General features: G+C 34.2%; 1 protein-coding gene across 6 annotated transcripts in view; it reads left to right on the forward strand.

The window, feature by feature from the left end:
- The first annotated feature begins 534 nt into the window (after nt 1–534).
- Nucleotides 535–11877, forward strand: part of LOC110467341 (maternal embryonic leucine zipper kinase-like) — a 32093-nt gene continuing 20750 nt past the window's right edge. For 4 of the 6 annotated variants that reach the window (XM_021524451.1, XM_021524452.1, XM_021524454.1 and 1 more), the window contains exons 1-10: nt 535–843; nt 2417–2524; nt 3002–3087; nt 4172–4288; nt 4965–5108; nt 5769–5837; nt 6323–6415; nt 8515–8613; nt 9664–9831; nt 11105–11191. In XM_021524451.1, the coding sequence (XP_021380126.1) occupies nt 2464–2524; nt 3002–3087; nt 4172–4288; nt 4965–5108; nt 5769–5837; nt 6323–6415; nt 8515–8613; nt 9664–9831; nt 11105–11191 (924 nt within the window). In that variant the 5' untranslated portion in view covers nt 535–843; nt 2417–2463. Of the gene's footprint in view, nt 844–2416; nt 2525–3001; nt 3088–4171; nt 4289–4357; nt 4379–4448; nt 4469–4964; nt 5109–5768; nt 5838–6322; nt 6416–8514; nt 8614–9663; nt 9832–11104; nt 11192–11877 lie in introns of those variants that run through there. The other 2 variants (XM_021524456.1, XM_021524455.1) reach the window with 2 other exon arrangements.

Genomic DNA, 11877 nt, shown 5'->3' on the forward strand with positions numbered 1-11877 from the left:
TATATGAGAGGAAACGTGAGATTTCGATTTCATTGTAGGATAGGTGAATTAATATTTACCCGCGCTAGGACTTCTCGTGTCCAGTAAATACTCAAGATAAGTTAAACATGTAGTCGAAGCGAGGTAACGCCTGCTCGCTAAAATTGGATCATTTTGTAAATTATTTAATACTTACCCATCCCGCGCATTTTATTTTCCCAAAATATTAATTAAGAAAAGGTATAAACCTCGCATTTGAAACGATTCATCTCCATTAATATTTCATCTGTTTTAAGGATTTAATTCTAAGTTATAAACATTTTTTAAAACTTATTTTTGACATTTAAGGTTAATTTATCAGGAAATCGAAGGTCAGTTTATCAAAAATTAAACTATTAAAAGCACACTCGCATTCATTTAATGTTTAATTATTAAATTCTTTGAGTCTGCCAAAATAAAATATATACATGATCTATATTTCTAGTAGGCCTAGACGGAGCAGAGGCATATACTGAAATTGACAAAATTAAATTGACCAAATACAAGGCGTGAAAAGTGAATGTGTAAGATTTATATCGTTCCCAAATGCACCGTTTTCTGCCTCTACATATCGTAAGCATTACATTTGAGTCACGCTTTCTTAAAAGTGTGGGCTTCTGCGAGTCTACACAGGATATCCATACCAAAGAACGATAACTCTGTAGGAATAGTAGAAAGGGTTTGATTGGTTACTCGAGAAAAGTGAGCGAGTTTCAAACAAATATTGCAGGTGCTTGAATGAAGACTTCCGGTTAGAAAGGAACCATAATATATTCCATTTATATTATGTCAATAAGAAGATTGTGGAAGTAACATTGATTCCAGGTATATACATGTTATAATATTTACATATTTATATCTATATAATTGTTGAGTTAAGGCAATGTTTACCTTCAGCGCCCTAATGAGACCGACAGGTGTAGATTGTAGCCATATTCACATATTCAAAACCCGAGTCTATAGGTCTATCATCTATGATAGAACCATGTTGATTTCCCAATCGGCATGATGTATTTTTAAATTCCATGATATTGGAATAGTTTTCATGTATAACTATGGTACGATAAACGTGATGCATATGGTATCATGCATATTTAATGACATGGCTCTGAATATCGCCAGGCTACCAGATTTAGTTCGTAAAAAGTGGGCGGGAAATTGTTGACAATCTGCCCGAGGCGTATGTTTACCAATAAATATTGGCTGTGTCACACAACTACACTATCGTATTTTTATTGATTGGTTAATTATCTGTTCGTGTGATTGAGATTCACTGCTACTGGTATCCATAGGGCACTCACATGTAGGTCAGCTGTACATGTATGTGTATCCAAAATAACAGACCGATATCAATGTATCGTGTTTCAGTTTTTAAAATGGGATTTCAAATTATGAACATGTATGATTTTAAAATATCTACTGAAATCAGTGGAGCATTATCCTTGAAACGTTTATGATGTATTCACCAATTAGTCAATGAATCCAAACGGATAGACACTTTTCTTGGTTGACCTTTTTATCAGTGTTTAAAAATGGCATTATGTCTCCAATACAAATGTAAAAGGAGCAGAAAAATGCATGGCTAGACCAAGATTCGAACCCGGGACCCTCTAAACTCAGTCAAACTGACAGTCAAGTTCCGCTACAGTCCCCCCCCCCCCCTTTTTTTGTAAGTCTTAGCTCCTGAAGACACAGTAGTTAGTACAACCACAGTTCAAGTATCCCCTTGCCAAGCATTCATCCAGTACTTGAAACAAGGGTTTGCAAAAGGGCAAGATTCCCAACTTTCTTCCATTGTGCATCAAAAGACTGGAATAATGTTCCTGATTACATTAAGCAAGTCAATTATATAAGGAAATTCAAAATTTAAGTCAAACAACACTATCTAAAAGGGATGAAAAAACAGTTTAAAAAATGAATTTGTGTATTTCTAATGATGGCTATAATATAACCTTGCCTTGTATTTATTAATTAAGTTTTGCTATGTCATATATATATCTAATCATTTTCACTACATCTGAAGATGTGATGTACATGCATTTTTATTACAATAAATTTATAATATATTTATACCTATAGGGGACCCCATTGGAAATAAATGTTGTAAAGCTTAGATGGGTAATCCTATATTAGGGTAAGGTAAATTAAATAAGGTTAAAGTAATTATTTCAACTTTGTAAATTACCTACTTATATGATATTATTGTGTTGTGTATGCCTTTTCCTGAATAAATATTATATATTGTATTATCCCCTTGTCAAGTTTTCACCCAGTGCTTGAAACAAGGGTTGGCAAGTCGCCAGTTTTGTAACAGGAAAAAGAAACTGCACAGCCAGACCGGGATTTGATTTTAAGTTAGAAATAACATTAACAGCTGCTTTAATTTCCTCCTCTTTAGACAAATTGGATAGTGTATAAGTTGGGGCCGTACCTGCAGACTTCACCATGACTTCATCCTACTCTGAGCTACGAGGTCTATACCACCTAAGGGAAACCATTGGTTCAGGTAAATATTGCATTACAGGTGAAGAGAAATACCCCCAAGGGACAATATTTTCTTTTGGAAAATATTAAAGTTCCTGATTAAAAACCAATATTAACAAGGCAAAGTTCCAATCCCGGAACAAGGCGAAACCTGGCAAAATCAATATTCTTAGAAAAAAATCCACTTTATGTTTTTCTATCTTGAGAACACAAATATTTAAAAAATATAACAATGTTGAGAAATAATCCATGAAGTTCTTATAAAATTTCATTTGAGTCATAATGCTTTTCAGAAAACATAATGGTTCCTTTTCTTCTTTTGTCAATTTGACTAACCAATGACTCGGAACGTTATATTAACATCTATTGACAAACAGGTTATGTATCTGGTCAAACTAATCCTCTTAGTACAGTTCCAATTATTTCTGGAATATAAAAGTTTTGGAACTCTGACATCATAGACATCGTGTGTACATGAAGAACATTTGATATATTACAGGTGGATTTGCCAAAGTGAAGTTAGCCTATCATGCCTTAACAGGAGAAAAGGTTGCCATCAAGATCATGGACAAGAAATCCCTTGGGGTAGGTTTTCAAGTAGTTGAATATTGTATCTAAGAAATAACAGTCGCCAATTGGATGACATTCATAAAAAAAATTGTAATACATTGTTCTAGATCAGATGCCTCTATAAGATTTTCTTTAGCATTGAAAAGGCAGAATTTTCAGGGGTTTTGTCCAACTGTAGGGGTAAAAGAGACATCACTTTTCATGTAATGCTATTTATAACATTAAGACCATAATTGAACACCTGAGTATTTGGACATCCTGTCTAAGGTAATGACGAAATCCCAAATGATAACTTAAATCATTCACCCCTGAAGACACATTTGAATGCTTCCAATTCAATGGTTGGAATAGATCATTATAAAATTTCAGGGGTGAATGAGTTAAACTAACAAATTCATAAGACCTGTGCATTCCGCCATCTTTTCTAATCTGACCAATATGTCCCAAAGGGTGTCAGATTAGACAGGTTTTTCATTTATATCTATGTAATGTAATTGTTTTTATTAGGAAAATGTGAGAGACTGACATTTTGTGTTACTAAATTTTTATTGCGATACAATTTTATCAGGATTGTGATATTTAAAAGGAACGTTGTTCTATTTTCTTGCTTTTTTATGCCCCTGCCATTTTATGGGAAAGACTTGAGGCGTATATTTGTTGCCCGTGACTGTGCAGTCAGATTCAGGGTCAGCACTGTAGTGTCTTTATTTCTTAACAGATCGTAATCAAACTTTATGCAAAGGTCAATCAAAAGAAAAAAATGACCTTTTTTTCCCTATAGAAAATAGAGATTTTTTCCCCAAAATCTCTTTAAAGAGTCCCATTGATTTATTTTTTCTTCTAAATTTCTTCTAAAATGAAAAAATCTTTTGTAAATGAGGATGTCTTAGTCTGAGTTACATGTAGATGATACTTGGTAAAATTTCAATTTTCAGTGTAGTTAGAAAAATGTCCCTATTTTTCAAAATATGACACAATTTTGTTAAATTCAAAAGCCACAGTTTTCGCAAACTATGGAAAAAAAATTAATATCATTGCTACTGCAGTCCATTTTTGTTACTGATTTCAGTTACTGACACATTTACTTTTGTATTTTCAGGAAGATTTACCTCGTGTGAAGACTGAGATCGAAGCCATGAAAGTTCTGTGTCACCAACACATATGTAAATTATTCCAAGTCATTGAAACCGATACAAAATTCTTCATGGTCTTGGAGGTAAATAGCATTGATTTGAAAGTAGAGTTCTAGATAGGGAGCAATATAGAGTTTTACCATACTGATACAAAGTTCTTCATGGTCTTGGAGGTAAATAGCATTGATTTGAAAGTAGAGTTCTAGATAGTGAGCAATATAAAGTTTTACCAAACTGATACAAAATTCTTCATGGTCTTGGAGGTAAAGAGCATTGAAATGAAAGTAGAGTTCTAGATAGTGAGCAATATAAAGTTTTACCATACTGATCAGGTATTAATGTTTTTAACTTAAAAATATATTCAGATTAATTCATCTCGCAGTACTTTATGTGATTTTTCTATTTAACGATTTCCTTTGGGTTGGTAGATATGGATTGCATCAAATTTGAATCAGTTAATGTTTTATATGGGACATTTTGGTGACTATAGTATGATCCATACTCTGTCACACCCATCAGGCAAATGACCAATGCAGTATACATACTCAATTGTGTAAAATTTGCACTAGTTTGTAACAATCAAATCACTGTCGATTCAGTTACACTATACATGTTTGTACACTTATTTGTTATATACATACATGAATTAAAGATCAAATCAACACAATGATTTGGCTACACTTTGATGATTGTTGTGATATTTTAAAATGGGTGTACAGCATATCTGTTTGGTGTTTCAGTTCTGTTTTGTTGTTTCAGTACTGTCCAGAAGGGGAGCTGTTTGACTACATAGTGTCTAAAGATCGTCTGGAAGAAGATGAAGCTCGTATATTTTTCCGTCAGATTGTTTCAGCTGTTGGATATATTCATAGCCAGGGATACGCTCACAGGGATTTAAAACCGGTAAATAGTTTCAGTAGCAGAGGACAATTGATGTTAGTATTCGGGCATGTAACATGTCTTTTGGCAATAATAGCACTCATATCTAAATGTAAACATGCTGGACAGTGTACTAATGTATAAGTACTATAATCTATATTTCATTCTCTTCAGAACATGTTGTAAAAATATTTTTTTCATGAGTCTGGGGTGCACGTGGGTAACACAACATTTGGCTTGTCCACAACTTCCTGATAAAATATTCAACCAAATTTCATAAACTTTACATAATTATTCCTGACATTTATCTTACGCCTGATGATCAAGATCGATATACACCTAAAGTTAAGGTCACAACAACAAAATCATTACTTGATGATGAGAAAATGTTTCGACCAATTTTCATAAAACTCACTCCATATTTCTTAACACCAAGCTATGGACCCTAGCCTGCATTGATTGTTTGCACATACATTCTGCAAGCTCAACTTCTTTCACTACCTCATAAGATTTAGTAGATATACATGTAAACACCATATCAATCTTAAGTCTTGCATGATGTCTGCAGGCATATTTGTATACCGTTTGTATATCTCTTGTTAATATTTTAAAGATACAAAATTATATATTCTATCTGTAGCTCTTTGCTTGTATAACAAATTAATGTGTATTTTTTACCCCCAGGAAAACTTACTTTTGGATGAAGATCAAAATCTGAAATTGATTGATTTTGGATTGTGTGCAAAGCCAAAGGTATAGAACAAGATCTTGCTTATATATCTTGGTTTGCTAAACAGTGTTACGACACATTCATTCCTGTTTTTAGGATTGACCAGAAGTATCTGTCGATTCATACATATTTTAGTGGTATTATAATTTTAGCGCTTTTTGAACTTCAAACATGGATTGCGCTAACTTATGACTGCGTTAATTGAAATTTCTGTATATAGTTTCTTTATTGCATATTTTGTGAGTGGACCAATTCATCTATGTGTCAATCTGTTAAATTTCACTAACATGCTGTTTATGACCGCTAAAATAAGAACTCTTAGAGTATGTATGTTAAAATGTGATTAGGACGTGCATTGAATGAAGGAATATTATTTCAAAAATTGATAACTATGTATTTAGATATCAGTATGATTTCCTGGATAAATAACAAATCAGCCAGGATTGTGATATAAAATACAAAGTGTGCTTGTACAGGTAAAAACGAACTAGCTATATGTTTTGGACAGGGAGGTATGGAGAACCACCTATACACCTGTTGTGGCAGTCCAGCTTATGCAGCTCCCGAACTAGTTTCTGGGAAAGAGTACCTAGGATCGGAGGTAGGTTGTCAAGACAACACTTTTTCCTGCATATTCTAATTTTGGCCATTGTTCGATTAAATTGGGACGAGTTTGATGGAGCTAACCCTTCTATTACATCTTTATCAATAATTTAAAAGCACTCGTAATTTATTAAATACCATGTTTGTTTTTCACTGATTGAAAAAATATCAAATTTCTATAAACTTAAACCAATGAAAATACAGAATACACAACTAATAAATAAAATAATCAATCGGAAAGCTTGAAAACATCATTTCCAGCTTTGTCCTTGATTAAGATGTCAGAGAAATCTGACATTATATAAATGAGGTTTCCACAAAGTAATATAATTAGTCAGCAACATTATTATTGCCTAAAACTACACTGTTGTGGCACCTTTAATTTTCTACAGCTATCATTGGTCAAAACTACAAACTACCTGACTTGGTTTAAAATGCCGCAACACATGTACATATAATGACACACATTTTTTCCAACGTCCTCATTGGTTCGATCATAACCACACAAAAGTCTGTGATAGTGATATTTACTCAGTTTTATTATTTTCAGAAACAGCAGGTCAATATTCACTTTATAGCGTCAATTCAATTGTAACATCACAATGCTCCTTGCCAGACACAATAATTTACTCCATGCAATTTTCATACGTTTGTCTTGTTTAATTATTAAAACATTATTTAGCATCTTATAATATAACAATCAAGGACTTTTGTTTGGGTGAATATATGTGGTTATATGGACCTGAGGAAGTGATATTGAATGAAATGAAACATTCATCTCAGCCAAAGTCCAGAATTGATAAATATTAACTCATTCACCCCTGAAGACACATTTGAACTCTTCCGATTCAAAGGTTGGAATAGTTCATTATAAAATTTCAGGGGTGAATGGGCTAAACCCCATAATTGATAAATATAAATATTAAACCCCATAATTGACAAATGTTAAATCCTGGAATACTTTAGGAATTATCGGTAAATAAAGCTTTAGCCGAAATTCATTTGATATTCCTGAAACAATTTTTTTCAAGGGGATCATTTTCGCTAGCCAAGTGTTTGCTTCATATACACTTTCATCTTCACTAGCCAAGTGTTCGCTTCATATACACTTTCATCTTCGCTAGCCAAGTGTTCGCTTCCTATACACATTCATCTTCGCTAGCCAAGTGTTTGCTTCGTATACACTTTCATCTTCGCTAGCCAAGTGTTTGCTTCGTATACACATTTATTTTCGCTAGCCAAGTGTTTGCTTCGTATACACATTCATAAAGTGGAAACGAACACTTGGCTAGCGAAGATGAGGGGATGTAAAAACAAATATATTGCTTCGAAAGAAGATTTTCAGAAATAAAGACCGATTAATACTCTAATGCTGTACTTTGATTTTGTGTGCTTTCTTTTCTATGTCTGCAGGATTTGTTTTTGTTTTTTTGTGTTTTAATAAATACAAAACTTCATATAAAATTAAGATTTCTTTTGCCTTATTAAACAAACCAATCTAGATACAATAAAAAGACCTATGTAAAATTATTGATTGAAATTTGATAGGCAGATTGAAGTTTATTTGATATTTTTTCAACTTCTTAAAATTTAATCAGCCTATCAATTTTTTTTTTTTTTTATCAATGTGTATAATAAGAAATGTTGATGTCAGAAAGTGTACAGTATCAAAGCAGGCAATAGATCAAAGCACAGTTATTGAAACCAAGATAAAGTAATATTTGCAAAGTAGAATAAAAAAAATCCTATTCATCTACAGCTACCCAACATTAAGTCCATGGTTTGGTAAACAGGTTTAGACACTAACTATTTTTCTTACATAGTCTAAATGACTAGTTATTATATTATTCATCTAGTCCTTGGTTGTTTTTACTTGTTATTGTCTCGGTAAATGCCGGGAATGGATCATTATTTGATAGGGAGAGGGTGGGAAAAAATATCTAGTCAACAGTACTAACAAATATTGAACATTTGCTAGTCCTTCATATTTATTTTGCTAGTCCAGGACTAATGGACTAGTGTTGGTGTCGAACCATGGTAAATATGTTTTATGAATACTTGCCTTATTAAAATCCGCTGTAATATTGTGTTGCACAGGCTGATCTTTGGAGCATGGGGATCCTGTTGTATGCACTTCTCTGCGGTTATCTCCCTTTTGATGATGAGAAGATTCCACAACTGTACAGGAAAATACAGGTAATTTTGAAATCTTAAATTTGAATCATCAGGAAAGGAGTTGTATGTCATGATCATGATGACAATATATATCCTGATTTTTGCTTCTTTGAAATCTCATTGGTTTATCTTTTGGATTGTATTTTGAATGATGTTTTGTCTATTTGATAACGCCTGTATAATTTTTATCACATTATTAATGTTGACTGTGTAACTAAGCGAGATTGGGGGTAATCACAGTCAAGGGTTAAGAAATCTGTAATATTCCAGTTGCAATCATGCTACAAAATCTTAGTGAGATCAGTTTACCAGATATTGCAATCTAATTAAAATGTATCTTCACATCGCTCCCGTCTACTGATATGTTGCGTAACTTATATCTTCACATCGCTCCCGTTTACTGATATGTCGCGTGGACATATCAGTAAATGGGAGCGATGTGAAGATATAATTTTAATTAGATTGCCAGATATCGCTAAGTTATTGGTGAAAGATTTATTTCTCACACCTGTTTAAAAACAAAAATTTAGTTTCACCATAGTTAACAAATAACTTGTATGGGGCCTCCAAGATACACTCAATTGCATAGACTGTTAATAATGTAGTCAATGATGATTTACGGAAAGAAACATTTCACGGTGTAGGTTGTGTTTTATGTATAATTAATATTGTTAGTTATCAACATCCAAGAAATACATTCAAGTCCAAAATACTGTATTTTAAATGCAACTTATTTATTGGCATGCAAATAAATATATTTTGTTAAATTTTGTGCTAAATGTTCCATAAAGATACCAGACAGAGTTACAGACTTAACGAGATATAAAAATCTAGCATGGGGTATATCAAATGGGATATCCTTGGGAGAAGTATGATTCTGTAGCCTCAGAGATTGTATTATAGAGTAGGAGGTGATATTCTCTTGTGTATTATATATATAGAACAGATTGAGTGAAATAGAAAAATCAAGCAAATGTATGTGTGGGATATCCCTGGGAGAAGTGTGATTCTGTAGCCTCGAAGAGTTTATTGTTATATAGTAGGAACTGATATTTCTCTGGTGTATTACAGAGTGGGAAGTATGAGTCCCCTACCTGGCTGTCGGAGGAGAGTAAGGACCTGATAGCTATGATGCTGAAAGTGGACCCCAAGAGGAGGATCACCGTACAGCAGCTCATCAAACACCCCTGGCTGACCAAGAGCTTCAACATACCTGTGGAGTGGCAGAGTAAATACAAAGTAAGCCCTCTGTCAACATCTCTGGTACCGACACACAAGTCAGTATGGTCAAAAGTGGTTCATTTAATTAGTGGCAGAGTCAATACAAAGTAAGCCCTCTGTCAAGGTCTCTGGTACAGACACACAATTTAGTATGGTCAAAAGTGGTTCATTTAATTAGTGGCAGATCAAAAACGAAATAAAACCTCTCTCAAGCTTTGTGTAAGGACACATAAGGTTTATTAGCAGAGTCAATACAAAGTAAGACCGCTGTCAAGATCTCTGGTACCGACACACAAATCTGTATTGTTAAAAGCAGTCCACTAAAACTGACCATAACCGCAGGCTCCTAATTTCTGATTGGTTGCCTGTATGCATAAACAGGTGACTGATCAGAAATTTGGAGCCTGTGATTCTGGTCAGATTTGGCGGACTAGGTCAAAAGCTGTTAATTTCATAGAAACTGAATGAAAATAAAATAAGACATGAGTCAAGCTATCGATTACTGACACACAAGTCTACGATCCTTGACTGTTCATTTGTGGCAGCGTAAATACAAAGTACAACTTCAGACAAGCTATCATTTCATGACACAAGTTTTCTTTGACAAACTTCTGTATGGTCACTAATAGCACCCATCTCTTTGTAATGTAGCACAAGATTTAACAACCTGAAGGGAATATGCTATCCTGAAGGTTGAGATTTCTACTTCTCTTACCCTGGACATGTATATCCGCACTTTTACTGGTGTGAGATTTCCTTGTCTTACCCTAGGGTTGAGATGGGGGGGATTCCCCTATTCATAACAATGGTGTATGACGTCACTTCAACAATACAATGACGTCACATCAACAATCCATCAACGTCACGTCAACCCTGAATTTAGCATGTAATGTTATCATTACATTGTGTATATGATACACATTGGGAGAACAGGGTAAGAGAAAAAGAATCATTCACCCCTTTGTGGGCAAGATAGATGAATCTCAACCCTCGGGGAAAGATTCTTAAGTTGCCAAACACTCTGCACAGCCTCGTGTGTGGCAACATAAGAATCTTCCCCCTCGGGTTGAGATCCCCCTATCTAGCCCAAGGGAGTGAAAGATTCTATTAATCAAACACAGGTATTAGACTGTTTTCTTGTCTAGCTCTGCCATTTTGACAATTAGCATGATAGATATCAAGCATTCACATTTTGTTTTTGTCATTTGAGTGCTACATCACATTGTTGTCATTGCACAGTGCTGCCATCTGTTGAGAATCTCGGGTAATGACATATTTATTTGTATTCCAGAGAAAAGTATTAGACGATGACTGTATTACAGAATTGGCTGTTCACTACGGTAAAACAAAGAAAGAAATGGAGACCACAGTATCTGAGGTACGTCGATCATGATTTCGAATTTGTTTAATCTCTTTCCTATTGTCTTCTAAATTCTGATGGTGAAGCTTAGTGATTATGTCTCCCCTTCGAATGAAGAGAGACATATTGTATTAGTACTGGTTCTTCTAATCAGAACTTGTCCGGGTCATAACTTTCAAACCGTCGAAGATATCTTAATGAAACTCTAGGTATGCATGCATCACCCACAGAAGGTGTGCAGTGCACTGGAATTAGGTCACTGTGACCTTCACTTCAAGGTCAAAGGTCAAATAAGTGCAACATTTTCAGGAATTTTTTGTCCGGCCTGTAAATTTTAAACCATTAAAGATATCTTATCAAACTTGAAGTTTACCTGCATCACCCACAGAAGGTGTGTAGTGCACTGGAATTAGGTCTTGTGCTTCATTATATACAGAGTTATGGCCCTTTGTTTATTTTTAATACCGAAGTTTGACCACAGCATAACTTTTATGTTATTTCACCCATGTTGACCAAACTTGCTACAGTTTAATGTATCTTGAGAAGTAGGAGTGTCACATTCTAAATTCACGTCTCGTGCCCCACTATTTACAGAGATATATTGCCCTTTGTTTATTTTTTATACTGAAGTTTGTCTATTGGCTAATAAGGGGAAACTGAACAAAAACAAAGTTCTAGTTGAATACTGAAAAACCTTGACATAA

This window comes from Mizuhopecten yessoensis, unplaced genomic scaffold (genome assembly GCF_002113885.1).
Source record: "Mizuhopecten yessoensis strain PY_sf001 unplaced genomic scaffold, ASM211388v2 scaffold11171, whole genome shotgun sequence".
Lineage (NCBI taxonomy): Eukaryota > Metazoa > Mollusca > Bivalvia > Pectinida > Pectinidae > Mizuhopecten > Mizuhopecten yessoensis.